Raw genomic sequence first — 15,512 nt, forward strand, 5'->3', positions numbered from 1 at the left:
CTGCCCTCATAAAAGGCCTCTCACTACTGCACATCGTGCTGGGCTGGAGTTCCTTCTCTACACATTCGTCTCTCCTGTTTCCTCTGATGGATCCAGTTCTTGGAGCACTTCAGTTCTCAATAAAGTTTGCTGAATTCTAGGATAGAAATCCCGTATTAAATTTTTTTTTGACAAGACACAGATGTAGAAAACAAACTTATGGTTACCAGGGGGGAAAAGGAGGGAGGGATAAATTGGGAGATTGGGATTGACATATACACACTACTATATATAAAATAGATAACTAATAAGGACCTACTGTATAGCACAGGGAACTCTACTCAATACTCTGTAATGACCTATGTGGGAAAAGAATCTAAAAAAGAGTAGATATATGTATAACCGATTCACTTTGCTGTACAGCAGAAACACAACATTTTATTTTTGTTTTTATTTTTGGCTGTGCCGCATGGCATATGCCACGTGGCATATGGGATCTTAGTTCCCTGACCAGGGATTGAACCCGTGCCCTCTGCAGTGCTGCAGTGGAAGCACCGAGTCTTAACCACGGGACCGCCAGGGAAGCCCCTGACACAACATTTAAATCAATTATACTCCAATAAAAGTCTCTTAAAAAATGAACAAACAATTTTTTTGACAAGAGTTTCTAACGAAGAAAGGCGATTTATAAACTTTTATGGCTACAGAGGGAACCCCCTGCTGACCTAGGGTTTTCAAAGAATGTAGTCAACAGAAGGCCAGAGGGGCTCTTAACCAAGGGAAACATGAAAAAACTAAATCTGTAAGCACGTCAGGGAGGTGAACATATTTAGGAAACGAAGAACTTCTCTTTTGTAGGCAGCCAAGGTCTTGAGAGGTAACATCACTTGTCCAAAGCCACCCAGTGAAGGGAGAGACGGAGCTGAGGACACATATCTCTGGCTCCCCCTAAACTGCATGGCTGTTTGCTCCAATCCTCCTACCGTCCTCTGATCTCCTTCAGTGCTGTTTGCTTGTTAAAGTACAGAGACCTTTGGACAGAGCGAAGGCAAATGGAACCACCTGGCACGGTCCTAAACCTCTTGTGGGCAGCAAGCCTGAGGGCTACTCCAGGACCTGGATGGCAGTCCTGGAGGACACCCCAGCCCCAGGGTCCCCTAGGACCACTATGAATGGGGCAGGGACTGGTCAGTTCACTACAGTGCAGATAGTCTGAATTACACTGTATTTGAACTGATGTTTACAGATGTCTGTTAATCAGTCAATTCTAATTTGGGGTCCAGGGCCCCATTATTCCACTCAGAGCAGTAGGCCACAGCTACAGACATTCCTCACAACCCTCTAGACTCAGCAGGAGAGTGGAGATTCTTTCCCCCTCCGCCCCCATTACCAGCATGACACAGCATGGCCTCTCAAACTCATCCTCCGAAGCACCCCAGACACTAGGATACAGAGGACACACCTCCAGGGTCTGGAAGGGTACTTAGGGTCAACATAAAAATTTTACGAGGCATCCTGTTTTATCGTATAATCAATGTGAAGTTTACACTCTATTCCACAATGGTATGTTTTAACAAAACATTTCTCCCCCTCTGAGCAAAACCAATGCTCCACTGGGACTTCAGTGCCTGACAGACCACCCTGGTGGGCAGTGCCGCCTTACAGGACGCTCCACTGTACGTTGGCATTTACAGCCACCTTCCATTTATATCTTAGGCAATATTCACAGCCATCCTGTGAGATGCAGGCTTCCCCATTTTAGAGATGTGAAGACCCAAAGCTCCAGGAGATAAAGCGAGTTGCCTGAGTGGGTGGCAGGCCTGACCTTAAGTCCCCTCCCCATCCTCTGCCACCTCTCACCACTGAAGTCCCATTATAATCCCACCAACCCTTCAATGCTAAAATCCACACGTGATTTCTATGATTTGGTACTTTACAGCTTTTCCATCCAACGTTCTAGACGTTACCTCCAGGAATGTCCTAACCTTTGTGCTCCTTCCCTCTCATTAAAGAAAAAAGTCCACACTGCCAACTCCCCTCTTCTTTTTAAAAATAAAACGCCTGAAACAACACTGTAAGGCCCCCGTTTTTGGGACAAAGCAGCTATAGCACCCATCACCCTCGATCTCCATTTCCTTCTTCCTGTGACACACACCGTGGCCCAGAGGAGCTCAGGGTCCCCCGAGACTCGGAGCTGGTGGGATAGAGAGGCCTTTCTCTCCCGACGGTAAGAACCTGCTGGATTCCCACAGCCCGAGGGCTTTGCTTGTCAGAGATCCCTTCTCCCAGGATCCATTTTAAGGAAGGCATTCGGTATTTGTTTCACGATTGAGCTGCCCAGGAAAGTGATCTGCCACAGAGTGAGGACCACTGGAATGAAGGGCCGCTCAGCTCCCTGGGGTCCCTGCTGCCAGCCCCTCTCTTCAGGGTGGGGTTACTGGGGGGATAACAGCACAGGATGCCTCTCTCCTAGCCACAGGAAGTACCCCCAAAGATCTCAGAGACTCTTATGGTAAGTGGGCCCACAGGCTTGGAATCAGGCAAACCCAGCTTGACATACCGGCTCCACGAGGAAGTCACTTGACCTTCTCTGGGCCACACTTTTCTCACCTGCATCCACCTGTGCAGGCTGTTATGCAAGAGAATGAAAGCTAAGCACTTAACATAACGCCTGGGATACCAGCATCACTCTCAACGGTAGACTCCCGGTAAACCCATCACCCTGGAGGGTTATCCATGGTGTCTGTCAGGTGGCTGGGGGTGAGGCAGAACCCCAGATGTGCTCTACAACCCAGCCGACTGCCTGGTCCTGTGGCTGCACGGCCAGAGCCCATGGCAGGAGAGCCCTTTTGCCAAACAACTTATAACTCTGGGACTCAAGTTTCCTCATCTTTAAAATGGGAGGTGAAGAGTTCATAAAAGCTATTATCAAGGGCTGCCTGGAAATCCCCCTGTAACTTCTCCCAGGTGGGGAGGACTTCAAGGTGTGAGCAAGGATGCCAGAGCAGGCGTGGGGAGGAGCGCCATGGGCAGGGGGCATCTTCAATAAACAGGCTGTCACTCCTTCCCCAGGTTGGTCAAAACCACAGCCCTGCAGAATGGGCCCAATTGGGCCGGAAGGCACGGAAGCCACACTGTGGACACCTTCTGCAGAGCAGGACGCCAGGGCCCAGAGTGGCCAGGTACAGGGCTGGGGAGCACACACTGAGTTTGCGGCAAGGCCCTGGCTGAAACCTCGGTTCCCAGACAGGGTTAGGGAGTATCTTACAAGTTTTAGAAACTGTGGTGCTTAGTTCTATTAGAATTTGCTCAGTGACCTCTCTTCTTGGGAGAATCACACTTAGCTTATGGTTTAGGAGGAAACCCTAGGGCTGCTGGTTCCTGCAATTCTACTCCATGATTTAGCTCTAGTGTTGCAGGAGGGGCTGGGGAAGCCTGCTGGGGGTCGGGCACTGCACTCAGGCCTGAATGGGGTGGTGACAAAGGAGGACCTGGGTGTTGTGTCATCTTCTGTGGCAGCAGCTGCCCTGGGCGGCAGGAGGGAGGGGGTCTGTGGGGAGGGGGCAGGGTGAGGCCTCGGGGACAGGGCACTTGAGGTTCACCAGCCCACATGGCCTCAGCCTCGGGGTGAACAAGGAGCGTCCAGGTGGCAGTAAAGCGGGAGGCTCAGCTGGCATCGTTGATGGCAGTCCGAGGGCCCCCCAGCAGTCTCTCATGCTCGCCCTCCTCCGCCGGGGGCCGGTCCCTGGAGAGGCGGCTCAGGAGCAGGCGGTGCAGCCCGTTGTAGAGGGCTGTGCCCGCCAGCAGGACGAGGAAGCCAAGGATCTGCAGCGGGTGGAAGGCCTCCCAGCCCAGCGTCAGGCTCAGGGCCCAGATGACAACGGTACGCAGGCTGTCCAGCACCATTCGGGTGGTGGCGCTCAGCTCCTTGGTGACACTGATGCCTGCAAAGTTGAAGAAGGCGATGCTGCTGATGTTGCCCAGCAGCGCCAGCGCGATGAGTGGCTGTCGGCCCACCTGGCAGAAGGCGTCCAGCGCGTCCTCCAGCGTCCCGCGAGGGTTTCCACTGAAGGAACCGGCGGGGATGTAGTACATGGGCACCAGCAGCAGCGAGAGGATCACGAAGCCAAAGAGGCCTGCGGGAGCGGAGGGAGCACGTCACGCTCTCCGCGGGGCCCCCAGCCCCGCCGCAGGCCCCGGCCCACCCCGCTGGGCCCCGCTGACCTCCCAGCCTCCCCTTCCGAGCCACCCTCGCACCAGCTCCTTCCTTCCAGGTCCTGGAGCCGCTCTGCTCGTTAGGAACTACAACGGCCTACAGAATGGGCTCTGACGGCCCCTTCTCCACTTTAATCTGCGTTTTCTGACTGGACCAAGAATAGGAAATACATTTTATACTGCGACCAGTGCACAGACATGTACACATACTTTCACGAAACGACAGCTACCCTTACAATGTACAATGCTCACGGACACTTTTTAAACTCAATTCTGTTCACGGACAAAAGGACTGCTGGCTGCAAGCACGACACTGATCTCACAAGTGTGGAAAAACAGAGCTCTCTAACTCAGCGCTGTTGGTCTGTGACAAGGAGCTGGGCCAGAATGTAAATCATGGCTCTGCTTCACTCAGAAAGTCTTGCTAGGAAAAAAAAGTGAGTGGAAGCAATCAGTATGCTTGATGACATAGTTGATTTCGGTGGTTAACGTTCTGCCGTAAGCCCTCAGCTCCCAGCGGACCAGGCACCAAGAGCTCCCTGACAAGCCTGTAGGTCACACTTCGGTAGCACTGCTCTAATCCGCCCTACTAGTTTCATAATTTTAAAACATCATTTTGACTTACTTCCCTGCTCAAAAACCTTTCGTGGCTCTTCCCTGCCTGTCATTTAAAGTCTAAATCCACTTGCCTGATGTTCAAGGTTCTCCAAGATATGACCCTGACATATTCAATTCCTGATCATTTCCCCTACATCAAACCTGTACCCCCTCCAAACTATTCCTCACTGGTTTCCAAACTCACATCCAGCTCCCCATGCCTCCACTCTGCCTGGCGTTCCCTCCTGTCCATTCTTGCTTGCTGAAATCTGTAGCACAAATGCCACCTTCCCTGGGCCATGACACTCAGATATGCTTGGCAAGTGAAGCGTCACTTGAGTAAAAGCGGTCCGAGCTAAAACGCACCGCCTGCTCCTTTCCTGCTGGTCGGTTCCTCTAGAGCGGGGCTTGCGTTTCATTCATCTTCGTCCCTGTCCTCCCTTAGCTCCTGGCCGAGTGCACGGCAGCTGTCAGGGTATTTGTCAACACGAACATGGTGAAGGGAGTGAGGAAGGAGGGCGGGAGGCTCGCCCTTCCCAGAGGCCCCCAGCGCCTCGCCAGGCGCCCTCACTGCATTCCCTCCATGTGCCACCCCGCAGGGCGCGCTCCACCCAGCGCCCTCCTGCCAGCCTGTGTTCACACGCACCCTCAGTGCCGACTGCCCGCAGTGGGTGCACGTTGTGCTTGTAGACAAACTTCTCCTCCAGCACCATCTGGATGGAGACGATGATCTGGGCCATGATGATCAGCAGGTCCCCTGTGGGAAAGGAGGGGCCCAGGGTGAGGCCAGGCTGAGGCAGACATCCCAGCCCACGGAAACCTAAGAGCCCCTGCAGCCCCCGACTCCGCAGGGCACTGCACAGCCCACGAGGTCCGGCCATGACAGCCCCCGCGCCTGACCTCCTGGCCCCTGCGGGGTGAGGCAGGCCAGCAGGGAAGGCACTGTCACCCGCTCTGGGCTAAGGCTCCAGAAGGTCCAGGGGTCTGCCTGGGCCTGAGGCCTGCACAACTGGGGTAAGCAGTTCTTTTGAGAAGCAACAGGCTTTGAGATGGACATCTCTGGTTTAATCCTGCCACGCGTGACCAGGGTGGCCACTTCACTGTAAAACGGGCTGCAGTGCTCCCTTTCCGGGACTGTGAGGATGGCAGTGATGACGAGCACGGTGCGAAGCATGCTTGGGCGCTCGGTAAGTGCTCAGTCAACATGCATTCCTTTCCTCTTCCGGATCCTGCAGTCCGCGTGGCTGTAAGTAAATCGCAGAACTAGCCCTCTCCTTCCTCGGACCTCCCCGCTCCTCACCCACCCCTCCCTCATGATGCTTGTCCCTTGCTGGTCTTCCCTACGCTCTTCCCATCACCTCGAGAGCAGGTACATGTCCACATCAGCTGGTGTCCCACATGCCCTCCCCCAGGGCTTGGCGGACAGCAGAGCTTGTAAAATGCTTTGTCGAGTGACTCTGTGCAGGGCAGCCCCGGGATGCCCACCCCGGCCACACCTGTGATCACTTCGCTGAGCTTGTGCTGACTGTCGTGCTTGCTCAGGAGGTCAGCCAGGCCCACGACCACCAGCCCTGCGATGGTCGCGAGGATACCCAGCCACTGGCTCAGGGCCAGCCTCCGTCCCAGGAAGGTCACCGAAAACAGGCCTGTGAATATGATCACTGCTCCCCGCAGCATCTGGAAGCTGGAAGCACTGGTCATGTTCAGGGCTAGGAGAGGAGAGACATGTGACGTTAGCTCCTAAGGGCCCAGCTTGTCTGTTCACTGAGGTGTCCTCAGGGCTGACAGGGCTGGCACGTGGTAAGTACTCAGTTAACCTTGGTTGGGGGCGTGTGTGTAAAGGTCGGTGGGAGAGGGGCGGGGCGAGCTGAGGATGAGTTGGGGGTGGCTCTTTCTCAGCAGCCCCCTTGGGCCACAGGCTTCGCTGAGCCCTTGGCAGCCCGGCTTGGCTACTCACCCACATACATGATGCTGGTCCCGGTCATGTCGCAGAGGGCTGGGGGCAGGAAAAGAAGGGGGCTGAAGGGCTGCTGGGGATCCGCACTGGTGTCTGGGCGCCCTGCAGCTCTGCACCGGAGTAGGTAGAAGGCAGCCAGGCAGGAGAACTCCCCCAGGAACATGCCCACTGCCTGCAGGGACAGAACCAGGACTTAAGAGCTGGAAGGAAGACCACCTATAACAAGAGTTTTTTTTTTTTTTTTGGCCGTGCTGCACGGCTTGTGGGATCTTAGTTCCCCAACCAAGGATCAAACCTGTGCCCTCGGCAGTGAAAGCATGGAGTTCTAACCACTGGACTGCCAGGGAATTCTCTGTAACAAATTTTTTTAAACATAACCTTTCTTCACACAAGAGTTTACCTATAACCCCAACATGTAAAACAGACAAAAGCAGAACTGCTCTGTGTGGGAGGCCAGAGCCTGCCTCCTAGGTCTACCCCTAAGCTCTTCAAACACCTCGACGGAAACCCTAAGGCTGTGTAGAGCCTGATCTGAAAACCCACCAATCTAGACCAATCCCTGGTCACGTTCCAGATGGAGAAACTGAGGCCCCGACAGGCTTGAGAACTTATATAAGGTCACAAAGCAAGTTGCTGGCAGAGCTGGACTAAACTTTGTCTCCTGCTTCCTAGTCTAGCAATAAGGTACCTTCCATTGATGGTGTCTGCCCTGCCCCAGTGGGGTCTGGGCTCCCCGTGGTTGGGGAGCAGGTTTTACGACAGGGCTGGATTTTTCCAAATGTGTCCTGACTTGGCCATGGTGAGGGCTGGCCTCAAGGAGTCCAGGGCATGACCGCTCACCAGGACTTGTGCAGGCTTCCTACAGGGGACTGTGCCTTCTGCCCCTTTCCAGGGGCACCTCACACTCTGGCCTCTCTTCTGGGAGGGAGAGAGAGAGAAGCAAGTGGCTCTCCTGAGAGCAAGGGAGGACGCCCCCACCCCAGGTCAGGAAGCAGCATGGCCTCGTGGGGGCCCCTGACCTGAGGCCTGGGAGACGGAGATGGGCGAGGACAGGCACAGATACCTGGAGGAAGGGATGCTGGAAGCTGTGCTCCTGGCTCCCTCCGCAGCCTGGGGCCACGAAGTTGTCCGCCCACCTGCAGCAGACAGAGAGAAGGTCAAACCCTGCAGTGTGGCAGCGGGCTCTCCCACCCGGCCCTGGGGCCTGCAGAGAGCTCACACCTCCTGAATCCAAGAGACCAGACTTAGCGGACTCGGCCCAGAGCGGGGCTCCCTCTCGAAGGGACCAGTCTCCGCGGCAAGGAGTCTTCCCCTGGGATGGTAGACAGAACGCGGGGGCCTGGGACCCTTTAGCTGAAATCTCATGAACCTCTAACAGAAATTTAGCATTTCCTCCACTTATGAGTGTAGTATTGCAGTACCTGCGACTTTGTCACACACGGAAATCACAGTTCTTCTCATTATCACATTCGAGTCACTGCAGATATTGTGAAGTATTATTTACACTCATCACTGCTCCAAAATTACAGTAATTAGACCCACTGCTTACTATTTCATGTGTTAACAAGTGCATGCACACATGTACATTACTGTATCACAAATTGGCTTGTTTAATGTCTTGATAACTTTATTTCAATACAATTAGCTTTTTCTGTAATCCTTGGTCTTTTATTTGCACGTTTTAAAACACTACTCTAGGCTTCACCAGACTATCAAAGGGACCCATATCAAGAGTCCCTGGTCTACAAGGTCACGTGGGCCCTGGGAAATGGCCACCTGACACAGACCACCCGGTCACCTTCACATAACCTGAAGGGTCTGGAGGGTTTCCTCTAGCACTGGCTTGGAAGCAGGTGGCAAGTACATGGCACTTGTGGAGTGGGTGCCAGCCAGCACCCCGGCAGATGGGCCTGATTATGGCACGCTCCCCGCCGAGCCCAGAGTCCGTCACGGCACAGCGCTCTGGGCAGCTACCGCCAACCCTTTTGCACCGACCACCGTCTGTCACTAAAACTTCTGCCTCTGAATTTCACTCTCGCTGGCCTTAGTTATGTCCCTGGGAATCTAATCTCTCTTTCATTTGAAAGCCCTTCATATATGTGGAGACTTCCCCACCTTCTGAATCTTCTCCTGGTTAAGCAGCCCCAGCCCTTGCTAACCTTTCACTCCCCTGGCTGCTGACTTCTGGAAGCACTCTGGTGGGCCCAGGCCCATAGCCAAGGGCATGTGATCTGGCCCAGACTGAGTCGGGCAACAGGGCGGCCCCTCCCACGTGTTGGACATCCTGGTTAGTTGACCTGGCTTGGACTGCATGGGCCACATCACACTGCTGACTCAAGTCAATGCAGACCCAGGGCCGCTTGCAGTGGGCCACTGACCTGCCCCCGCTGCAGCAACCCCACTCGTAGGTGGTGGCGGTCCCTAAAGTGTAAGACTCAGGACTTCTTCTTAAATGTCTTTCCTTACAATGTTTGTCAAGAGCAGCTACATCGTGGTCCCCGCCCTATCTGCTGGCTCCTCTGTGCACAAGCCTCGGCTCTCAGAGCGCAGGGAAGCCTCCTGCTTCCTGTGCCCCAAGCAGGGGCCACTGGTCATGCCAAGCGGTGCAGGTCTGGGTTTGACAAAGATCCTGTGCAGGCGGGGCTTCTCTGTGCCTGAGTCTGAGGAGGGGAACAGGGAGCTCTTTCCCACAGCCCAGGGCAAGTGGGCAGGCGGTGGGAAGGGCGGGCTGAGCGCTGGTGGTAGCACAGACCTGGAGGGAGAGATCACATCTACAAAGAGATCTGAACATATCCCAGGGCAAGTGAACAAAACAGGACTATGGCAAACTTATCTCAAGGTAGGAGACCCCACCCACTCCCACAGATGTGAGGAGGGAAGGCAGGAGGGCTTCTGGTGCTTGGGAATGGTGGAGGTCAAAGGAGAGCTGATGGGCAGCTAGAAGTTCTGATACGCCTGGTTGGGAAGGCAGAGGAAATCTGGGTCAGGGGATCAGGCTGGAACCAGACCCAGTACCAAAGGGGCAAAGAAAACCCCCATTAACGACAGAAACCACCTGTTCTCTGGGGTCTCATTTCTGCCCGACCTGCTATAGATTGTGACTCTGGGATCCCCAGGCGGGGCAGGACAGGACAGGACATGGGATGTGGGTGTGGGACACACACCACCTGTATGGCTCACTCAGCCTGGCCTGCTCTCCAGCCAGACTCACCTTCACAGACAGAGCCCTCTGGGAGGGCCTGGGTGAGGCAGCTGAGCAAAAGAGAGAAGCCAAGGAGAGCAAAGAGGTCAAGCTTTACCAAGGGCGCAGGAACAACTGCCCTGCGGCGAGTGAGCAAGTCAGAGAGAGAGTTCCCAGGGCTCCTCCAGGAGGGACAAGGGAGGTCCTGCCAAGTTCATGGTCAACCAGAAGCCTATGGCAAGGGCTGGTATGGAAGCCCCTTCCCCATCCTGGGGCCACATCCAGAGCACAGACTGGCAGGCTCAAGACCCCCGACCTAGCAGTGGGGCCACTTCCTGGAACTCCCCCTGGGCTACTGCCTGTGCACCTTACTCTCATGACAACTCATATCTGCATCAGTTTCTGGTTCCATGGTCCTTGTCACTTGAGAGGCTGTGAGCTCAGCATCCAGCAACTTCCACAGCTTTCAATCCCCTGCTCCTGGCACATTATTAAACAGAAGTTCAACATTTTTTTTGTTGTTGAATGAATGGGACTTCCAGACACCGCTAGACAAATAGGCAGGTACTACAGTCCAAAGGCAATGTATCCATGACTGCTAATTTGCCACCTGGTCTGAGGTGTCCCCTGCTGGTGGGACCAGCTGGGCCTGCCCTTCCCTAGGGAGGGGCACTGCACGGGGAGCTGGCTGTAGGGCTGGAGCTAAACCTCCTCCCCTCCCCCTGCGCTGTCTGCTTTCTCCAAGGGGTGGCTCTGCCTGAACAGGCTGGGGCTGGCAGGTTCCCAGCAGGGGAAATGGAATCTTTTTGTATCTCAGTGCCTGGGGCAGGTTTACACCCCAAGGGTTTGGGTGTCAGGACAGGCTGCCCTGCCCAGACTCTTGGGGCCAGGGAGGAGTTCAGGCCTGCAGTCACTTTGGGATAGAGTCAGGCTTCTCATCTTGGCCCTGGGAAACTTTTGGCTCACTGTGCAGTCTCAGAAGGACCCCAGGTAGCACAGAACACGAGCCAAAAGCCAGACCCGGTTCATCTGGGGGTGAAAGCAATCACTCCCCAGTGGGATAGCACTTATCTCTTTGCAAAACGCTTCACTAACATGTTTTTATGAATGTACAATTCACTGTGTACTGACTTTGTACCAGGCCTGTACTTCTCCCTGAGGAGGCTGAGCACTTCATGTGGGCTGTGTGGTTTAGGCCTCACGACAAGGATCCTCATTTTACAGACAGGGTCTTCAGACCTTGGGGTGGAGAGAGCCGTGTTCAGGCTCATACAGTTAACGATGGGCAGATCTGGGGCCAAACCCATCTGCTTGCACTTATTTTCAGAAAAGGCAGCAGGATACACGGAAAGCTCAGACTTTTGACTCTCACAGGTTGGATGTGTTATAGATTTCTCACCTCTAAATTGGGGATAATAATGCCAACACTGATGAATTGGCAAAAGTAATAAGACATATCAGACCTGGCATATGGCAGGTGGTCAATAAAAGTTCTTTGCTGCCCCTTCTCCCTCTTTCTCCCCTGCTGAGCAGGAGCCACTTCCCCTTGTGTTGGGCGGGTGTGGCCCCAGCTCTGCTCCAGCCTGAAAGCTTCCGGGGAGAGTATCCATCCTCTGGGACCCAGCCTGCAGGCTGACGCAGAGGCACCTGGAGGGCCACAAAGTGCTGAAAGAGGAGAACAAACTCAGCCATCATCTCGGGAAGCTCCTTGTTTGAGAGATGAGAAACCCAGGGACCAGACAGGGCTTGAGGGACACAGGGAAGCACTAGGACCCAGGAGCACCACCCCCTGTTCTGTGCTCCTTCCTCAACACCGATCACCTTCTTACTCAAGTTTCTTCCCACCCCCCTGGCTGAGGTGGGGAAAAGGTCAGCCCTGCAGATGGGCCCTCCGTTCTCTCTGGACACTATATCCTGGGGAAAGCTGTGGGCAGGAGGCCTTGGGGACCCACCAGGCTCAGGCTGAGGCCACATGAGGAAGTGCCCTCCACTGGCAGAGGCGGGCTTCCTTTAGAGTTCCCTGGGCCTTGGAGGGCTCCGGGTGGGCTACCGTTACTAGGGGTGAGTCACTCTGGCGTGGCCTTGCTCAGTAAACCCAAAGCTCAGCGTTCTGAGAGGCATACGCGTCTGTGTGGGACCAGGGGTGGCGGTCAGAAGCTGAGGAAGTGGTTGATGCGGCTGCCTCGCACGGATTAGCTGTGCATCATTCCCCACAGAATCTGTGCCATTTCCGCTCTCATCCTGGGTCTGTTAAGCCCAGTGAGTCAGCTTCTTTCTCTGGCTTGGGATCTTCAGAAGGGCCCCAGGGCTTCTCCACTCTCTGAGGTGTCATAGCAGGTGGCCCTGGCTCACGTGGTGATAAATGACGACAGCCCCCCCTCTCTTAAGTATTAGATAACTCTCCTCAGTAGATCTTACAAGGAGTCTGGGGAGAAGGTGGGGCACGGATTATCATGCCCATTTCATCGATGAAACTGAGGCTTGGAGAGGCCCAGTGACTCATCTAATCCCATAGCTTCCAAGTCTCATGCTCTTTTCACTGCTACACTGCCCTGCTGACTTAAGGCTTTCTCCAGCTGGCCTGAACCCCTCTGAAGCAATTATCCTGTGCCCACTTTTGGAACCTATGGGTGGGGGGAGGGGCAGCTGCCAAGGCAAAAGTTAGAGCTGGCGCAGGAAGGACAGTGACAGTCCTTCCCTAAAAGAGGCTCAGTGATCGCAGGCCTCCTGCCACCTTCCTGCAGGCTCCCCGGACCCAGTGAGCCTGACTGTTGGAGAAATGACCCCCACGGCCCCTTCATGGCTGGGTGGGCTTCACAGCCTGCAGAAGTTTAGGAGGGGATGTGAGCCTTCCTGAGTGAGTGTCTACTTGACCCTGGTTCTTTACATGCAGAACCCCAGCTGGATTCAGGAGAGTGGGACTCCGAAATGTGCACTGGTTCAGGCAGACAGCCCTACGCGGTGCCAGAGGAGGGCAAATGTTTGGTCTCCAGGAAGTGCATCAGCAGAAGCCTGGTGAGGGGGGAGAAAGCAGCTACAGAAAGGAGAAGCGAGGGACCTTCTGCCAACACCCAGGGACGAGGCTACAGGGCCAGCCTGATCGGTGACTTTCCCTCCTGGGGGTAGGTGATCCCCAGCCCAGCCCGGCCAGGCCGGCTCCCTGCAGCACACCCAATCCTGCTGAGTGGGCAGTGACCTCCTGCAGCGGACAGCTGATCTGTGGTCCCAGCACAGCAGCAACACATGCTCACGCCCACTTCCTCATCCACTGTCTTCAGTCCTTCAGGGCTGAGGATCCCCTGGCTTCTTAGCTGACCGGTCTGGAGTTTTTTTTACAGAAGGAGCTGAGTCAGCAGTTTACCTCAGTAGGTAACTCAGCTCTCCTTGCGGATGGTGGCCCCAGCAGACCACAGCCACCCTATAAGCACCAGACTGAGGCCTTGGCTTGTGGGACGGATGGACAGATGACTTGTTCTGCTGCAGTCAGATCCTGAGATGGGAGCTCTCAGGTTGAGTTTCCTTTATAGCTAAGGGCTCAGCAAAAGGAGTACCCTTCAGGAGGCCTCAAGGCCCAGGAGCCCAGCACAAGACACAGACACAGGCGGCCAGAGCCCAACCAGAGAGACAGGTGGGCCTCACCCAGAGGTCCACCTTCTGTGGAGAAGGGAGGACACTGTGATTGCCAAGCGTGTACACATCTGTCTCCTCTGCTGCAGATTCTAAGCATCTCAAAGCCTGGGACCTTCTCTTGGTCACTTCTGTCTCCTTCCCTAGGTCTAGGCAGTGCCTCACATGCCTGATGAATCGAACAGGATACTTCTCTCCCAGACCTCTCTTCGGGGGCATTTCTCACATCACTGATGGAGTACGCTGGGAAGAAACACCCTCAAAAACGAATAAGATACGACTATCCCCACCACCCTCAGGGGGCCTGGAGCGCAGCCCAGAGGGTGACTGGGGTGACTCCCCTTTGCTCTGGAGCCTGGCAGGGCTCAGGCGGAAGGGAGGTCTGACTGGGAGAGGGTCACTGTCTACTGTCCTCCACGTGCACCTTGGAATTGGTTCAGAGAAAGGGCAGGCTCTGGGTACTGGGGCTCTTAGATGGTGGCAGAGGGGCAGGAGGGCCCTGCCCCGAGGTCGGGGCAGAGAAACGGACAAAGGGCCGCCAAGAGAAGGGGCTGCTTCCCGGGCTTCCCGCTTGTTACAGAGAGGAGGCTATGCTCGGTCCCTTAGCCTCATGACAGCCCCAGGTCCTCAGTCCCCAACCTCCTGAGGACTGTCCTCACCGTCCCACGAGCACCACACCCTCTTACATCAGAGCTGAACTGCCCCCCTGCCCACCCTGCCTGGGTTAATGCCACTTCTGTTGCCCCAGGCAGAAGCCCAGGAGTGATTATTGGATCCTGTGGGTCAGGCCCCATGGCTTCACTCTGCACCTGGTCTCTCCCACCTGACCCTTCCCTTCCCACCTCACTGCCGCCTCCTAGTTCCCCTTATCTGCTATGCAGCACCCTTGGAGTGGTCTTCCTGCAGCCAACTACTTTTCACCTTGACCACCAGGTTCACCGTATCACTTTTAACATGCCACTCCCCATCTCACAAGCCCCTCTTGGATTATGGGACAAAATCCAGCCTGGGCGTTCGGTGCTAGTTACAATCCACTTGGATCTGGCCTTGCTGTTCCTGCCTCGATGTCCCCACCACATGTAGAAATCCTACCGAGGCTTCGAGGCCCAGCTGTAACCCTTCCTCCAAGAGGGGCCCATGGTGCACCCCCTTCTCTGTCATCGCAGCCCTCCACGCTCACTGGTCACTCGGTCCGCACGACGTTTATTGTAGCCCTCCCTGGCCCACAGCTCCTGGAGGGCGGGGCCCCTGATGCCAGCTTGGAAGGGGCAGGGGAGAGAAACTCCCTCCCGTTTAAAAATGAGGAAACTGAGGCGCTGAGTTAGAAAGTGACTCGCTGGGATCAAGCACACAGCGAATCAAAGCCGGGGCTCGGGTCCTCCAGCCGGGGACACGGCCCTGCCCCGCATTTCCCTGCGCCTCGTACCCCTTGGGTGGTCCATAAACCGCATGAACGGATCAGAGCAACTGAGCTGGCTGGTGAAGCCAGGAAAGGAGAGCCGCGAAGGGAGGGCGCGGAGTCCCCTCCCGGCCAGGCCCGGACTCACTTTGCCGAGAGCGTGTTGATGGAGCCGGTGACGAGCATGAGCCCGGCCAGGAACAGCTGGTACTTGGTCCAGGCCATGGCGGCGGATGCTGGGAGCGCGAAACAGGAGCGCAACCTCCGCGCGCGCTTGAGGTGGTAGCCCCCAAACTGGTCACCCCCGGGGTCTGCGGCGCGAGTGCTTCCGGGCCGGCAGTCACATGACCTGAAAGGCCCCGCCCCGCGCCTGCTCACTCCGCCCCCAGGGAGGTCGCGGGGGGCCTGGCGTCTGCGCTCTCCAGAGCCGGAGCCGGGGGCGCTGGTCCTCACAGAGTGACAGTGTCAAGTCACGGGCCCAGGTCTCCCCATCTGCAAAAGGGGCTGATGGGACGATGAAGTGAAAATGCACCGTGGATATTAGAGCGTTCTGTAAA

At 55.6% G+C, this 15,512-nt stretch overlaps 1 protein-coding gene across 4 annotated transcripts; it reads right to left on the bottom strand.

Annotated features, from left to right (window-relative positions):
* Window positions 1-385: 385 nt before the first annotated feature.
* On the bottom strand, window positions 386-15,295 carry SLC35F6 (solute carrier family 35 member F6). Of its 4 annotated transcripts, none has more exons than XM_059893407.1 (7): window positions 15,104-15,295; window positions 7,812-7,884; window positions 6,749-6,920; window positions 6,288-6,500; window positions 5,741-6,035; window positions 5,438-5,548; window positions 4,029-4,115 (listed from the first exon to the last, which is right to left on the bottom strand). In XM_059893407.1, the coding sequence occupies exons 1-6, from the start codon at window positions 15,178-15,180 to the stop codon at window positions 5,440-5,442; spliced, it is 939 nt and encodes a 312-aa protein (XP_059749390.1). In that variant the 5' UTR covers window positions 15,181-15,295; the 3' UTR covers window positions 4,029-4,115; window positions 5,438-5,439. The 4 variants fall into 4 exon arrangements, with proteins under 4 accessions (XP_059749389.1, XP_059749388.1, XP_059749390.1 ...); XM_059893408.1 differs by lacking the exon at window positions 4,029-4,115 and adding an exon at window positions 5,182-5,258; XM_059893406.1 differs by lacking the exon at window positions 5,741-6,035 and having other exon boundaries at window positions 386-4,115.
* Window positions 15,296-15,512: the final 217 nt, after the last annotated feature.

Source organism: Balaenoptera ricei, chromosome 13, assembly GCF_028023285.1.
Source record: "Balaenoptera ricei isolate mBalRic1 chromosome 13, mBalRic1.hap2, whole genome shotgun sequence".
NCBI classification, from domain to species: domain Eukaryota; kingdom Metazoa; phylum Chordata; class Mammalia; order Artiodactyla; family Balaenopteridae; genus Balaenoptera; species Balaenoptera ricei.